Source organism: Nymphaea colorata, chromosome 4 (genome assembly GCF_008831285.2).
Source record: "Nymphaea colorata isolate Beijing-Zhang1983 chromosome 4, ASM883128v2, whole genome shotgun sequence".
NCBI lineage: Eukaryota > Viridiplantae > Streptophyta > Magnoliopsida > Nymphaeales > Nymphaeaceae > Nymphaea > Nymphaea colorata.
The window spans coordinates 22,398,962-22,414,345 of NC_045141.1; the positions used below are offsets into that span (position 1 = coordinate 22,398,962).

General features: G+C 38.0%; 1 protein-coding gene across 1 annotated transcript; it reads right to left on the minus strand.

Moving 5' to 3' along the window:
- Positions 1–2,679: 2,679 nt before the first annotated feature.
- On the minus strand, positions 2,680–4,525 carry LOC116252917 (transcription factor MYB41-like). Its single transcript, XM_031627538.2, has 4 exons — positions 4,472–4,525; positions 4,115–4,382; positions 3,273–3,923; positions 2,680–2,970 (listed from the first exon to the last, which is right to left on the minus strand). The coding sequence occupies exons 2-4, from the start codon at positions 4,375–4,377 to the stop codon at positions 2,931–2,933; spliced, it is 954 nt and encodes a 317-aa protein (XP_031483398.1). The 5' UTR covers positions 4,378–4,382; positions 4,472–4,525; the 3' UTR covers positions 2,680–2,930.
- Between the last annotated feature and the right edge of the window lie 10,859 nt (positions 4,526–15,384).

Below are 15,384 nucleotides of genomic sequence, written 5' to 3' on the forward strand. Positions count from 1 at the left end.
GCCTCTTAGCCAGAAATTTTTACTGCTATATGAAACGTTTAACCTTGTTGGAGGGATAGACAGGGCATTATAATATTGTGATTTGATGGAAAATATTCAACCACTCGCTTTGAATTAGCTTTCCCTTTTATAAGAGACTGAAATGAGGTTTGAACTCATGACCAACCATCTACTGGCAGGAAACCCGGGGTAAGCACATCGGGTTCTTCACAGAACTTGCTCCAAAACAAAATTCCATAACGGTTTGTGGATTAGATAACAAGTGGGGAAGACGCAAATGCAAAGAGTTTATGGTTGGGGACAAGTGCTTGGAAAGGAGAGGCCAAGTTCTTGGGCTTCAAGGTGGAATGATCCGGTGCATGTGCGCCATGCTCATATAAAATTACTTCTTATCGGCATTATAATAACTTAGGGGTCCGAACATGGTTCATGATAATCGAAGTTTGAGTCCACGACGAACCCACTTACCAGCCAGTGGCTCTCCTCAAATGAAAAACCCATTCTCTTCTTGTTACTGATTATATGTCAAACCTACTATGAGGTTCCATTCTTTTTCTTCATCTTCTCTTGTATCTGGTCAGCTATGCTAAGCTTGAAATGAATATTCAAACCTTGCAAACCATTTCACCTTTTCTTTTGGTCCTTCTCTCTGATGTGGATCCAACTTCTGTGTTTTGTATTTGTGTATCTGAAACAAGAGAATTTTTTCGAACTTAATGCAATGCATCGTCGTGTACCCCAGTTTTATAAAGATGTTGTATGACCTGCATGGTTGGCCGTCGCTCGATCCTTCTGACTTTGAGGGCGCTTGGATGGGGTGGAGAATGGAGGACAACTTAATATATAGTGGATAACTTAATATATGAACTTTATATAGCCAACATGGTAGAGAGAAAGAGAGAGGAATCAGCAATGGTCAATCGCTTGTAAAGAAAGGAATAGCTCCATGCACGGCTCGAACATCAACTATTTTGAAGATTTCTTTAAGTGTGTCCAAGGATATTTATTTTTTAAGATTTTACATCAAAAACCTCATCGTATTTAAAATGTCTCCTTTACTTTTTTCTAATTCAACTTTTGCTTTTTCTTAACTAGACAAATACATACTTAGCATTATAAAAAGTGAGGAGTAAAAACTGTTAGGTACAACAGAAAAGATTATCTTCCCTTGGACGTGAGGATGACCTTAGATATAAATGAAAAGGGAGAGATGGTAACGGAAATTAAAGTATAAAAAATTGTAGGGATACGGTTCTCTATGAAACTAACCACATGTGTGACCCCTACGTTGGAAATTAAACTTAACAATCAGCAGAAAATTTATTAGGAATTTAAAATTAACGATTCACTTTCTTCTCGTATAACATCCTAATCATACATGAGAAAAAAAAAAGTTATTTTTGTGTCGTTTTTCATCTTTTTGGGAGCCAATATCTCATGTATATCAATAGTCACTTGAGAAAAGGCCTAGAAGAACTAAAAACCTTACTATTTATATGTTAAAGTGCATTAAAAGATAACTTAGTTTTCCTTCCCCACTAACCATCTTCAGTTAGGTTGTATAAAACTAATGACAATAGATTGTCCAAACGCAAAAAACAAGAGCATGATGTCTGAAAACTGAAAAGCAGAAAGCTGACATTTGAAAAAATAGCCAATAAAATGAGGACTAGCATGGAAAACCTTTTATTTTTTTAAAGTTTTCGAGTCAAACTGAGAACAAGAAAAACAAAAACAAGCCCCAACACTTTGGAAAAAGATGGCGTCGTCTTACCATTTGCCCACCTTGTCATCCCTCTAAAATCAACCACTGCTGCTCTAGGGGATATAGTATAGCTGGTCAGACTTATTGGCTGGTAAAAGTAAAGTTTGATTGTTAGTTTCATTCCCGTGAGTGTTACTCTTCTGTGCTACAAATGGTAGAAGAAGTTCAATACTTTAATTGTTGAGTGTCTTGCTTCTACCCAAGTCTCCCCAAGTCTCGAAGCCACCCGATACCCCAACAGGATGAGGAAAATAGAAGGGATTTTATCCACCACCTCACCCCACCGTTTTTTTTTTTTAAGAATAAAACACTCTTTTCATTTCTACTTTGAGCAATCAGAATTGGTTGCTTGAACACTGCAACCAAGTTCGCAAATGGATTTGATCCATGATCCATCACCCACACTTACCAGAGCAAATTAGACTTCCTTAATCCAAAAGACTTTACCTTCAAGTTTTACACTAATATCAAGATCAACACTAGCTCATCAAAACCAACTCCTCTTTCACCCCCTAAGAGTGGTTCCTTTATTTTAAAGAATATGTTCATCCAAATTTCAAACCTATCTACAACTCTCTTCTTTCATATTCATCGCTTAGGTTTGGCACTGGGGGGCACTCTAGTGGTGGTGCTAGGAATTTAAATTTTTAATTCAGCGAACTAAAGATGGTTAATCTCTATCTGTTTATGTTAACAATTTCAATGAGAAACACTTGGGGCTTGGCCCCGGCTCATATACATGCAGCTCCGCGGTCACGGAAAGAGGACAGTGACCCACACAGCCAGCTGTCATATCCCGGGCTGCCGCCACGTAATAAACATGAAAAAAGAGGTGATTCTATATGGATCCAACACAAATAACCACTTCAATTTGTTCTTGTTTGAAAATTTTGTACAACATGTAAGTGGTGCAAAGAAAAACTGTTGAAGTATAATGTGTTTCCATTAGATAATCTCAAATCATGAGGCCAATATTTTACAGTGGACTTGACAACATCTGCTTTACTTATTCTGGCCTGCACAGCACTGAACACAAATCTGTTTATGTAAATAAAAAAAGAACTATATCATGAATCAGAACTCCTTTTCTCCATGTACAAAGTTGCGGGCTGATCCTTCTGCTGATCAGTTCATCACCCCCTCTAGTTACGATGCCTCGTCCTTGCTAGTTAGATGCTTCCATCCACGAGGACGCAGCAGGTTGGCTGTGACACATTGCAATAGAGAGAAAATAAGTTGAATCATCACCCGTGATAGGAATATATATATATATATATATATAAGAAAATTGAATGCTGATTCTCGTGTTTGAGAGTCATCTAACCATCATCGTCCTATCCAACATAATGGATGGTTAAGAGAAAAAAGTGATATGTATTTTTGCCATCTAATATTATATTATCTTATACCTTTTCTTCCTCGTTTTATTCTCTATTTAGATGAACTATGCTATGAGTGACTCTAAATAACCAACCCACTTATATATACATATAAGTCTTGCACTTACTTGAAAAGCTCTGTCCAGCAGTCACTGGATTGAACATCGAAATTGAGTTCTCCCCAAGAGTCGAAATTTGTCATCGTTGTCCCCATCGTTGTCGTTGTTGCAGTTGAGGAATTGGTGGACATTTCAGATGGGTTCAACTGGTCTTGGGTTTGGTTGGGATTGGCATAAGTAGGTGGGGATGAAGCCGGAGTGTCTAGCGAAGGAATATATCCGTTCCCATTGTCTCCATACACATGATTCTGCTGGTAGGCACACGGAATTTCTGCGTTTTTCAGATTACAGAAACTTGGGTTCACTTGGATCTGCTCCATGGGGAGATCAGCGTAGGACTGCAGGTTTTCAAGTTGGTAGTTTTGCAGAATTGGTGGCTGCTCATTGAGCCCGAGGGGCAGGGAACAGGATTTGGCATTGATCACGGCCTGAAGGAGGTTTTGCAGGTAGTAAATTCCGGCGAGTTGCGCCGCGTCTGTCTGTAATCTGAGACTCTGATCAAGTGAAGGCAAACTTGTTAGCATGCTTAGGTCTAGTCTTGGCTTGTGGGTAACTGGATCGATCCCCATCTGGATGAGTTTCTTCTTCAGGTGGGTGTTCCAGTGATTCTTGATTTCATTGTCCGTCCGCCCTGGTAAGTGCGTCGCAATTGTAGACCACCTAGAGAACACAGAAAGGAAATAAGTTTTTCCGGCGAACACGAAGTGAAACTGAATTATTTCTCGTAACATACATATTTTCTCACAAACAGGTAAAAATTAAGCTTAAAACTTGCTCACAAGAGATTGGCATGCAACTTTTCTTTGGACAATGTGAAATCTCATTTACTGAGGAGAGGTAGAAGTAATTACTTGTTCCCCAGGACAGAGTGAAGATGCAAAATGGTCTGCTCCTCATCAAGAGTAAAATTTCCCCTCTTGATGTCCGGCCTCAAGTAGTTGGTCCATCTCAGCCTGCAACTCTTGCCGCACCGGTTGAGCCCGGCAAGCTTCGGGAGAGCCCTCCAACTTCCATGGCCGTGCTTTTGGATGTAGTCCACAAGCTTCTGGTCTTCCTCAGGGGTCCATGGTCCTTTCTTGAGTCCATTTTCATCACAGCATGGAGATCTCCCCATTTTACCTGCAAACAGAAAGACGAAGATACGAAAACCTAAGTATGATCTCCCTTAGCTTTCAAAGGAAGAAGATGGTGGTGATGAAGAACGTTACCTAGTAGCCAAGATAGACTAAGATGAAGCTCTGCTTCAGAAACACGAAAAACAAGTTGTGCTCTGGCGTTAGATGAAGATATATATATACACAGAGACTTCCAAGTTGTGGAAGAAGTTGACGTGCACTGTAAGGCTTTTTTTTTGTTTTTGTTAGTGTTGTTTAAAATCATGAGCTCCAAAAGGATGCCCCATTTGTTTAATCACAATGTAGGAAAAGCACACTTGATTTATTTAATCACTCGCAAGTTCCATACTGTCCCTCATATTTTAATTGAAGTCCTAAAGGAGAAACCCTAATTAATCCTCTCTGTAATGGCAAGGTGGCTTCCAATTTTGCAACAGGATATCTACCTACTCTGCCTTGATGAAGATGAAATTATAAAAAAAAGAAAAGGAAAACAAAGGACACATTTTTGACTTCGGACGTTTACATACGTGGTTTGACTATATATTTCCTGTTTTTTTTTTTAAATAATTTTTGCATGAAATGAATAATATTATGTGGCGCAAGTTGGTTTGGAGGGCTTCCTAACTCGTAGACTAGGTTCGGGGTTTATCTCCTGGATAAGAATAGACACTCGATGCTACACTTAACATTGGGTTAAAGAGAAAAAAAACACCACGGAAAACATCTACTTATAAAGGTTCCGAAGAGAATGAGTCTAGACTGACTAGGGCTGCTTGGGTTTGGATCAATCAGATATATAGGCAGCTTTCGTCACATTATATATATATATATATATATATACCATGGTCTACCCAACCTATAAACGTAGAACTTTACTTGAGGTGTTGGCAAACCAGAATCTCAAATTAACAACGCAATTGTCTTAAGAAATAAACAATGGTAAAGAGTGAATGAACAAAATTACCTAACCCATTTTTATCCGGTTCTTTTTTGCCCTTCTGATGAAAGCTGGGGGGGAGTAGAGAGGAGAAGGGTGAGGATGCCATCACTAGCTGCACTGTTGCTGCCTTCTGGCTAATAAAGCCCCGAAGGTCCTCCATGACAATTCATCCAACCAAGACAAGTAGCGGAGCCGCATAGAGGCTGATGTGGGCATTTGCCACCCCAGCTTTGATATAGTTGCTTCAAATATTCATGTACACGGATGCCCCTTAAGAAATGAAAAATTTCTGAAATAATGTTTCTTAGCCAAAAATAAAAATTTCGAACTCCCCCACTGGCCAAGACTGACAGACTTAACTGTTTAACCTGATGAATCCAACCTACCTCATTTTGCTCTTGGTGTGACAAGAAAGGGTTACATATGAATCATGACGCAATGTTGTAATTAAGTATATGGGAGCACCATTTGGTAGCTTGGAAGTTGTAAATTTTACAAGCCATTTCATTGTAGGAGATGTATTTTTCTTGGGCAACTTGTTTCTTTGTATATTGGTCTTCGGGTTGAAGAGTTCGAGATGATTTAGTAACATCCAATTTTAGAGACGAGATCTCAGTGATCCACCTTGTACTTAAACTGCTAGAATTCGGCACCCAATAGGGTTATAAACCAAAATGTAAGGCAATAGCGAGCTAGACCTATTACATATGGACAATATTCATAATTGCAATTCTTTTATAAATATGAAAAGCTTGTTTATTTAACACCATCTCAACAGGCTATATTACTTGGTAAACCAATTGGTAATCAACTGACTAAATCAAGCAATCTAAATGTGTGTAATCTTTTTTTATTTTTGCAGTTTGTTCTTGTACTTAGGGGACTTCTTGTCTTCAAATTTTTCTATGAATTCTTATTTTATCGGCTAAATGTATGTAATCTTTTAATAAGTTCTCTTATCTCTGTAGAAATTATGCCATAACAGAGTCAGACAAGTTGACACCTGCACCCAATATCTTACTTGTTCAGTACCATGGGCTGGATGTGCTTAGCACCACTTAGTTTAACTCCCATTTGACCTTATATGATAGTGAGAGAGACGGAGAGATTATTATTACTATTATCTTTTGCTGTCTCAATCTTAGATAGTTTATGGAATCATTGACAAGGCAGTGTGGTCTACAAAAGTCCATAATGGGAGGTATGAACCAGAGCAATTGTCAACGAGGCTGGTAGTAAAATAGAGGCATGCATCTCTCTCTCTCTCTTCGACGTCTCAAGTTATGTGGGCTTCGAGATCTACTGCTCCGGTCGAGTACTTGAAAAGAAAAGAAGAGACAAAAAAGGTGGTAGGTCCCAACAGATGCACATGTGGGCTTGTGTTGGCAATTGTCGGCACGAATGTCTCTTGTAAAAAATTAACTATTTACATACTAAAGCCCCATTTTTACTTAGTTATTTATTTATTTATATATAAATGCACTTCTCTCCTTTTTTTTTTTTTTTTTGAAAGGGTTTCTGGCAACCACTAGAAGAATGAGTTAAAAAAAAAAGGGCGATCATGCTCGACCCGAGCACCGAAATTGGTGTGAAGCGAAAAAGAGAACGGTGCATCCTTAGATGCAGCCAAAGCGTCCCTTTGCTCATCACCTCACCCACACAAACGCCCTCCTTTCTCCCGCTTTTTACCATGTCTACCCACCTTGCAAAAATAAGTTTTGCTGCACCACGTGTCATCACCCTATTTGGGCACAAATTCTCACCACACACGTTTCATCTCTTTCTCTCTCTAGACATCTCTCTCTCTAGACAGGACACGCAAAATCTTCTCCTTCCACCAACCCTAACTCCCTCCCCTAACAAATTTTTCAGACACACGTAACGGTCAAACTTGTTTTCAGCTGCTCCTCCATTGCATTTCTATGCAAATTTATTCACATGAGGCTCTTTGATCGATCACGTCATCTTTTATATATATATATATATATATATATATATATATATATATATATATATATATATATATATAAGACCACTATAGAAGATAGTGAAATTGATCGATCACGTCATCTTATATATATATATATATATATAAGACCACTATAGAAGATAGTGAAACATCTTCTATTCTGATATGGGGACCCGTACTGACCAATGGGGTTAGGTTAGGCTTCACATATGTGCGTTCAGAACTTAGGTCAGGCTTAACATATCTATCTGGGTCTGTTTAGATCTGGGCCTGAAATGAAAGTGCTGGACTTAATGGAGTAGTACTGCAACGCATGACCTAAGGAGCCCTTTCCTTTCCAACCTCCCCATCGTCTTCTCTGCATCTTAGCTACTGCTCTAACCATGCAAGCAACCCAACTTTTGTTTCTCCAGATACCCATCCTTCCAACTCGAAATGGGTAGGATAGGGACAGCTACAGCGACCCGATTCGATAACTCATTGCTAGTGTCACTAGATCAAGCGCCGCATTCAAATCACCAAACACGATTAGTCCCGGTCCATATAACCGAGCTAGAAATTTTTGGTTGAGGGACACTAATAACCGGTAACTGTCGGAAAATTTTACCCATGCAAGCCCACATGTGGTCTTCCCTTGAGTGGTGCTACAAATCTTATGATGATGTTGTGATCCTAAGAGGAAATTTACTGGGCACTAGCATTTTTAGTTGATTATAACTGACGTTCATTAATAAATTAATTAGATATGGTCCTCCTAATAAGCAAACAACTTGCTGGCATAATTAGCCAAGATTTTAGTTTATCATGACTTGCATGCAGTAAGATGGAAGCAAGAAAATGTCTCGATCTGTAATTAGTTAGGAGAGGTGACCAAACAATGTGTTCAAAAATGTGTTTTTCCAACGGCCCCCAAATATCCGCACCAATTGGTCATGGCCTGAGCTAGATAGAGAAAGCTTGACTATCTGTGACGTATGCCATTCCCCCAGCAAAATCCTGGATCCAAAATAAACCTTGTTCTGCAATGGAGAAAGTAAGGCCCATAAAAAGGACTGCCGATTTGACTTGATGTGAATCTAACTGTTGTAGTTTCAGGATGAATTTCAAGATTTGGAAGAATCGATCTGCTCCTTTATTTTAATGGTGTTTTAGGTGAAGAGTGGAAAATAAAATAAAAAAAAATCCAGAGGCCGTTTCTTTTTTATATGTTCATAGTTCTTGAGCATATTCATTTTGATATTATCATATGAAAATCATGTTGTTGCTCCTAATCCCTCAAGAAACGCCACCAAACTGTACATGTACTTTCCACGGTTGCTTAAAATATGAAGAAACCTTGCTAGTGGCTCAATTTGCAAGATCAATAGGTCATCAACATATTTTTATTGCAAATGTTTTGTCTATGGGCCTCCCTGCTGCAGCAGCGGCCGGGTTTTTACTTCTGGAAAAAGTTACCATCTGTTTGGAAGATCAGAATAAAAGCAATTACAGCAAATTAATACCAATTTATTTGCAGTCACACATACATTGTCTTCTAACTTTTCAAAATATAGCACATTTCAAACATATATATATGAAACCTAGTTGTGCAAGCAATTAAACCAAATGTTTATCTATGGACACTGCAGCAGCGGTTGGATTTTTAGTTCTGGAAGAAGTTATCTGCTGTTTGGAAAATCAGAATAAAAGCAACTACAACATTCAAAAATTTATTCTGGAGCCGTTTGAACTCCTCAACTCCACTAGGTTATGCAGTCATATGTACATTGTCTTCTAAATTTGCAAAAAAAAAAAAAAAACATATTTCAAGTAGAATGTGTGTGCGTGTGTGTGTGAAAGGTAGTTAGGCAAGCAATTAATGATATTGATTGAAGGTTTGATTATCAAGCCAATTAAAGACTTTCCCACCCAGATTAAATATGATCTAGAAGATCAGATATTTGAAATATTTACTTTATATATTATTGGTCGTCTACACATATAGTGGCAAAGATAGATACTCTAACATTTTGGTGGATGATATGTGAGTGATGAGATCAAGGAAGTCATCAAGAGAAATATTAGGTTGGCAGTGCTGTTCATATTGCAGCCGACTGCCCTCCTTTTTGATTTCCAACGACCCAATTCCATGCACATTGACAATATTACTTGGGGAAGACATTATATATGTATGACTTGTTTATGAATATGCAATAAATTTTGACATGACAAATTGAATATGGTTCAAAGTCAAGGGACCTTAATCATATAGTTACACACCGTCGAGTGGGCAACTACTTACTTTCATTATATTATACCAGCGCAGCCAAGTTCCTCAATTTAGAGTTGGTTGTTCCGTTTTTAGGAGAACAAGTATCAGAATTTAATATCAATATTTTAATCCAATTTGAGAAGCGAATAAAATTTTGGTTCCAAGATAAAATGGTAATTAAAAAGTTAAAGATTTACCTGGTTTCTTCATCAACTTTTAATAGGCGGTCGGTCACTAGTTCAAATCTCAAAGGCATTAGGCAGGACAAGCCAAGATAGAGGGGATCATGCCAGGACAATGTAAACACAGAGGGGAAAGGAAATGCTTTTCGAGTTTCCAGAGTAAATAAGTCTCTTAATCCGGGTGGTTTTTTGCCCCAAGTAATGTCCAAAAGAAAAAGCCACTATTGGTCCAATGAAATTTATGGCAATTAAGGAGTAGCATTAAGAGATGAGACTATCTCTTTTTTTTGGGTCTTAGTGTAGCACCACACTTTGAGAAGTTTAGTTCCTTAATAAAAATTATGAGAGAATTTAAAGGGTTTACAAAAAGAGTTGTTAAAATAGTTAGTTGTCGAGTTTTCTATTCTTTTTCAGGTTGAAAAGAAAGCTGCTAAGTAGTGGATTGAGATCCGTCAAACAAAGGGTCTGAAGCCAGTGCATGAATAGGTTGGATCATTTTACTCAGGGTCTTAATGAAGAGTTTGTAAAGAGTTCCCCATCAGTTCTAGGTGAGCATGGTTTTTTCACATTTAGTAAAAAACTGAAGCTTTCACCCAACCCCTTATCTCCTACGATACCGGAGAAGTTTTTTATTATTAAAAAATAGCAGTCTTCTTCTCACTCATTGGGTGCACAAAAATAACTCACGGTAAAAAGCATTCCCTAATATATATGTATATAATTTTCACATGGGAGGAAGTTCTTGAGGATAGAGCCCGCAATGGAGTAACAACATTTAATATTGTGAGCACAAAGTCTCAATAATTTGTTCCAATTTAAAAAGGGGGATTCATTTTTTATGGCAAAGAAATTCATTTGACACCTGCGCCAGGATGAACATCAGCATAGCGAGCAGGTCAACCAGAATAGTTTAAGTGGAGTATGTCAAATCCCTCTTGCCATATGTCGTCCAAGCTTACATCATTTGCCATAATTACAAGGCTTGCTTTTAACTAACCCTCACAGTAAAAACTAAAGAAAAGCAAACAATGTAGACAGAGGACCAAGCCTCAAGAAACCTAGAGAAAAGGTTCTGCACCAAAGTTCCAAAAATTGGTTATGAGATTGCTTCCTCAAATTGGGTTCCTTGACCTCAGGCCCAACATGATCACTTAGTGTTTGTACCATATTTTCTTCCTTGCCAAACTTCTTTTTCCTTTCTATTTTTCAATACTTAACCTAACTAGCTTTTCTATAATTTCTTTTTCTTTTCTTTTTTCCCAGCCTGAAATCTAGGGCTTTTTCTATCCAGATTTGTCTTTTCTGCCAAATACTGAATTTCCTAGTCTGGCCTGATGTGCGGCTACTTATTTAACTGGTTTTCCTTTACCTAGACTTAGATTCTCTTTGACTAGAGATGAACTCTAACTAGCAGTTTTCTCCTCCTTTTTTTTTTCTTCTTGCTTGTTTTGCAATCTAAGCTCACCATATTCGTGTATCGCACCTCATTCAGGTTTCAATGCAACCCAAAACCCTCAAAGTAGAGTTGTGAAGGTGGTTTGAGGCTTCTTAGAGCAGTGGATTGTTGACTACATCTCAATTTAAGTTCTATATTTCAAAAAACAAAAGAAAGAAAAAAGCGAACCAAGTTTTTGAGTTTTTTCTCTCTCTCTCTTATTTCTGTCTGCCATCTCGTACCTCAACGAGTTCCAAGTTGCAAGAAAAGATTTAGTTCTTTTAATGAGGTACAAGTGTGGGCTTGACAACTTCCATCCTTGGGGAGGACTCTGCATAGGAAAACTCCTTTTTAATTTTTTCAGAGACCTCCATTGACGAAATGCTTCGACCTGTTGGAATAAAGAAACAACGACGATAAGGGAAGGGATGACGTCCAAGGTTCTGCATGGGAAGACCCCTCAGCTTATCTCACCACCATGCACCTTCTCTCTCGATTTCTTGCTCATTACTCATGCCGCAGCTACTTCACCTACCTCAATACTCCACTGTACCTTCCTTCCTTCCATGTCCTCCTCTCCTCTCCTTTCCCCCTTTTCTTTTTTCCAACCAAGAATTCTTTTTATAACGCAATGAGAAGACTGCCATTATCTTTTAACTTGCAGCATTTATTAAAACCAGTAGCGCGAACCCACAAAAATGACGCTCCCCTTGTTCTCAAAACCTTCTTCGTCGTTGACATTCATACACCACGTGGATCTCTCCCTGCTTCAGCTTGATTCCGTTCCCATTCTTTGTTTCTGCCATTATTGAATCAGAGGCATTCTTGGAATGGACTTAACAAGAACAAAGTTAAAGGTGAGAACGGATGGAAGCGATGGAGAGAAGACAAAGCGCACGTACGTGATTCGGTACCAAGACCCTGCGCCTCACGGGCAAGAAGACGACAGTACTCGCTTTATTTCTCTTTTCATGTAATTTGTTTACTCGATTAGACAAACATGGAAGTTTAAGTAAAACCTACATAAAAAAGAAAAGGGTTGTCGATTATAAAGAAGATCTTATCGGATGAAGAGGAGATCTTATCAGAACGAGGTCAGAAAGATTATAGTGAAGATATATCTTCAATGATTGTTTTCATTTGCTGCGGATGGTAACAAAAGATCGGGCCACCTAAAACGTTAGTTATCTCTGGTTGGAGTCATCTTCGGACTCTGTTTGGTGAGGTGATGTGAGAAAAAAGTATCTGCTTTACAGGAATCTCGATGTGGGGGTCCGTGGATGAGACCAAGAGTGTGCTACGAAAATGTTCGTAATTTGGCCCATCTCGGTCCCTTTTGACACGGACAAGTTTTGAAGGGACAACACTTTGACAGTTGAAAACCGTCAAATCAATCGGCCCTATCTCGGTTTATATATATATATATATATATATCGATCTGTATCGCTTTTTTTCTTTGTTAGAAACAAAACAACTTAAAATATTTTCTATTAAGAAGAAAGAGACTATACACAGTTTAATTACTATATTTTGTTTGGTACTTCAAAGTTCAAAGCTGTCCAATATTGTGGTTCACAGTGGGCGGTGATGATTTCAAAGCACAAAATTTGTAATCTCGTTTTTAAGTCCCAACGCGGTAGAGTTTTGTTTTTCTTTGCCTTTTCATTCATTGGTGCAAAGATGCAAATGGGTCGGATATAATTATGGCATGCAACAAGTTGGCATAGAGTGCTGGTCGGCCCACCCATGAGGCTTTTCATGTCATTCGTTGGGGTTCAGGTGTTTTATTTACTGGTGTGAATGGATTGGATTCAAATCAAATATATTTCTTTTTATCATATTCGTTTTTAAGATATTTATTGGGTTTATATTTGGTGTTTTAGTTACGAATGTCAACGGATTGGATTCAAATCAAATATATTTCTTTTTATCATATTCGTTTTTAAGATATTTATTGGGTTCATATTTGAATTGTAGTGAAAAATTGGATTCAAATCAAATATATTTCTTTTTATCATATTCGTTTTTAAGATATCTATTGGGTTCATATTTGAATTGTAGTGAAAAAAAGTTTATACTACATCCAAATAAAGAACATAAATAAAAACTGGAAAATGTGACCATCCATTTATCCACCTGCCGGAAGTTGTTGCTGAGAACGGATTCCGGTGATTGAAATGCTGATTTGACTGCATTAATGAATCTGTAACTTTACATGGGGATGTGCCCAAAGAGGAAGGACTGGCTCCATAGGCTTTGGGGACTTTTGGTAAGAGAAATTTTACGCGCTGAAGGCTCCAAACAAGCACGTAATTAAAACTTTTACCATGCGTCAAATTCCGCAGTTTCCTCAAAGTATGAAACTTTCTATGCATAAAGAATGCGTAAATGCTTTGTCATAACGAAAGGTTGGCTAAGATCTATGGACCTAAGAAACGTACGCATGATGATTTAGTAGTTTGCAGATTTTCAACATCAAAGGTGCACGCGAGTGTATGAGAAAACGGATAAGTTGAAAGGAAACAAATGACTGTCAAATCTTTGGCTTGTGGTTCAATTAAGTGCCAGATGACTCTTTCTTAATGGTAAATTTTTTCCTTTGCGTCGAACTTGTTCACATTCATGACATGGGCCGCTATCTTGAAGCATCTAAAAGTCTGGCTATCACAACTCCTTGCCCCATGCCCGATAGATCCCATATCAGCCTGAGATCAGCAATTTGGAGCAAATATACTTTTAGAAAAACCAATAAACTCATGGATTTAGGTTATTACTGCTTAATTGTTTATCATTCATGGATCTCAAGGATTTTAGATATCAGAATCTTGATCTTAAATACAGATGCCAATTGAAGAGCTTCAAGGATTAGCTGAATTTTTAAACTTTGCACTTTAACATTCATTGATCAAAAGTCAGCCACCCATAGATCTATGGTTCTCAATATGCAGTTCCTCATATATACCCATAGATCTATATGGTTCTCAATATGCAGTTCCTCATATATACCCATAGATCTAAGGGGAGCCACAAGCTCTCAGATTTAAAATCCAAAAACATGTAGATTGCTTCATCTTCGTAGCTTAAAAAAATCCTCAAATTTTTCTCAGAAGTTTCTTCTTCATTTCTGAACTTTCTTTGTTTTGAACCGCTCAAACTTTTCGATCGCTCTTTTTTAATGAAGGAACGACTGACATTCGATCTCAATGTTCATCCCATTCACTAAACCTTCTCAAGAAGTTGCTCTTTATAGAAACCAATTATAAACGAATATATCAGACAAGCGCAACTAGACAAGAGGCGCCAAACTTCAACGAATGAAAATTGAGTGGTGTTCAATGATTTCATAAAGCAGCAGATGTCCATTTGTCTAACCAACATGTCTGCTGACGCCTCCCCTTTTGAAGAAAGATGATTGGCCACAATGAGAGCATTTGCTTTAAGGCCTGCAATTTTAGCAGTTAGACACATGGATCTGCTGTGGATCACGAAACTAAGTCTTTTTCCTTCGCCACTGTTCTTTTCCTTTCATCATATCAGGCGTTTCATTACTTTACGTAAGTAAGGTGTACATTCACCTTGCACTTATCGAGACGGAAAACAGTAAAAGGATGAAAGGTCATTGAAATTCTGGCGGTGATTCCAAAAACCAAAGATTCCCTTTCTCCAATTTGCATACTTTACGAAACTAAGCTAGTTTGGATGACATTAGAACTATGTTAAAACGACCAATCTTTACGTTGCAGATGGAGATACTTTAGTTTACGTTGCACTCATCTTGAACCCTTTTCCAATTAAAGATGAGTCCTGAAAGGAAGTAACGTTAAAATTAGATTCCTAGCATGACTATAATTTATATCGATTAGATGGGCATATAAACAGTATACAATGATAAATATATATACACGCAAAAGTATGAGCTTTGATTTGATGCTTAATCATAAGGTAGTGTTTGATAGTTTCAATCTCATATCCAATGGTGACCTGAAATTGGTGTTACGGGAGATCCACTGTTAAAACAAACTAGAGTTCTTGGCAGCGCGGATCTCATGTCCATGCGACATACATAGAGGGGAAAAAAAAACCTAGTGCCTGAGGGTGGTCGAACTTCAGATCCGCAGATCTGAGATACTTGGTCATTAGAGAACTGAAAATATCAGATCCGCGGCTACCAAACGAACTCAGATCAACACATGGCATTTGATAACGAAATGTATTATTGCATTTTT

What these genes read in the sequence shown, in the direction of transcription:
- LOC116252917 (XM_031627538.2), bottom strand. Translation starts at nt 4,377, where the DNA reads ATGGGGAGATCTCCATGCTGTGATGAAAATGGACTCAAGAAAGGACCA. An exon ending in CACTCTGTCCTGGGGAACAA is followed by an intron (nt 3,924 to 4,114) that starts GTAATTACTTCT and finishes TGTGTTCTCTAG; the next exon opens with GTGGTCTACAATTGCGACGC. An exon ending in TGCTGGACAGAGCTTTTCAA is followed by an intron (nt 2,971 to 3,272) that starts GTAAGTGCAAGA and finishes AATGTGTCACAG; the next exon opens with CCAACCTGCTGCGTCCTCGT.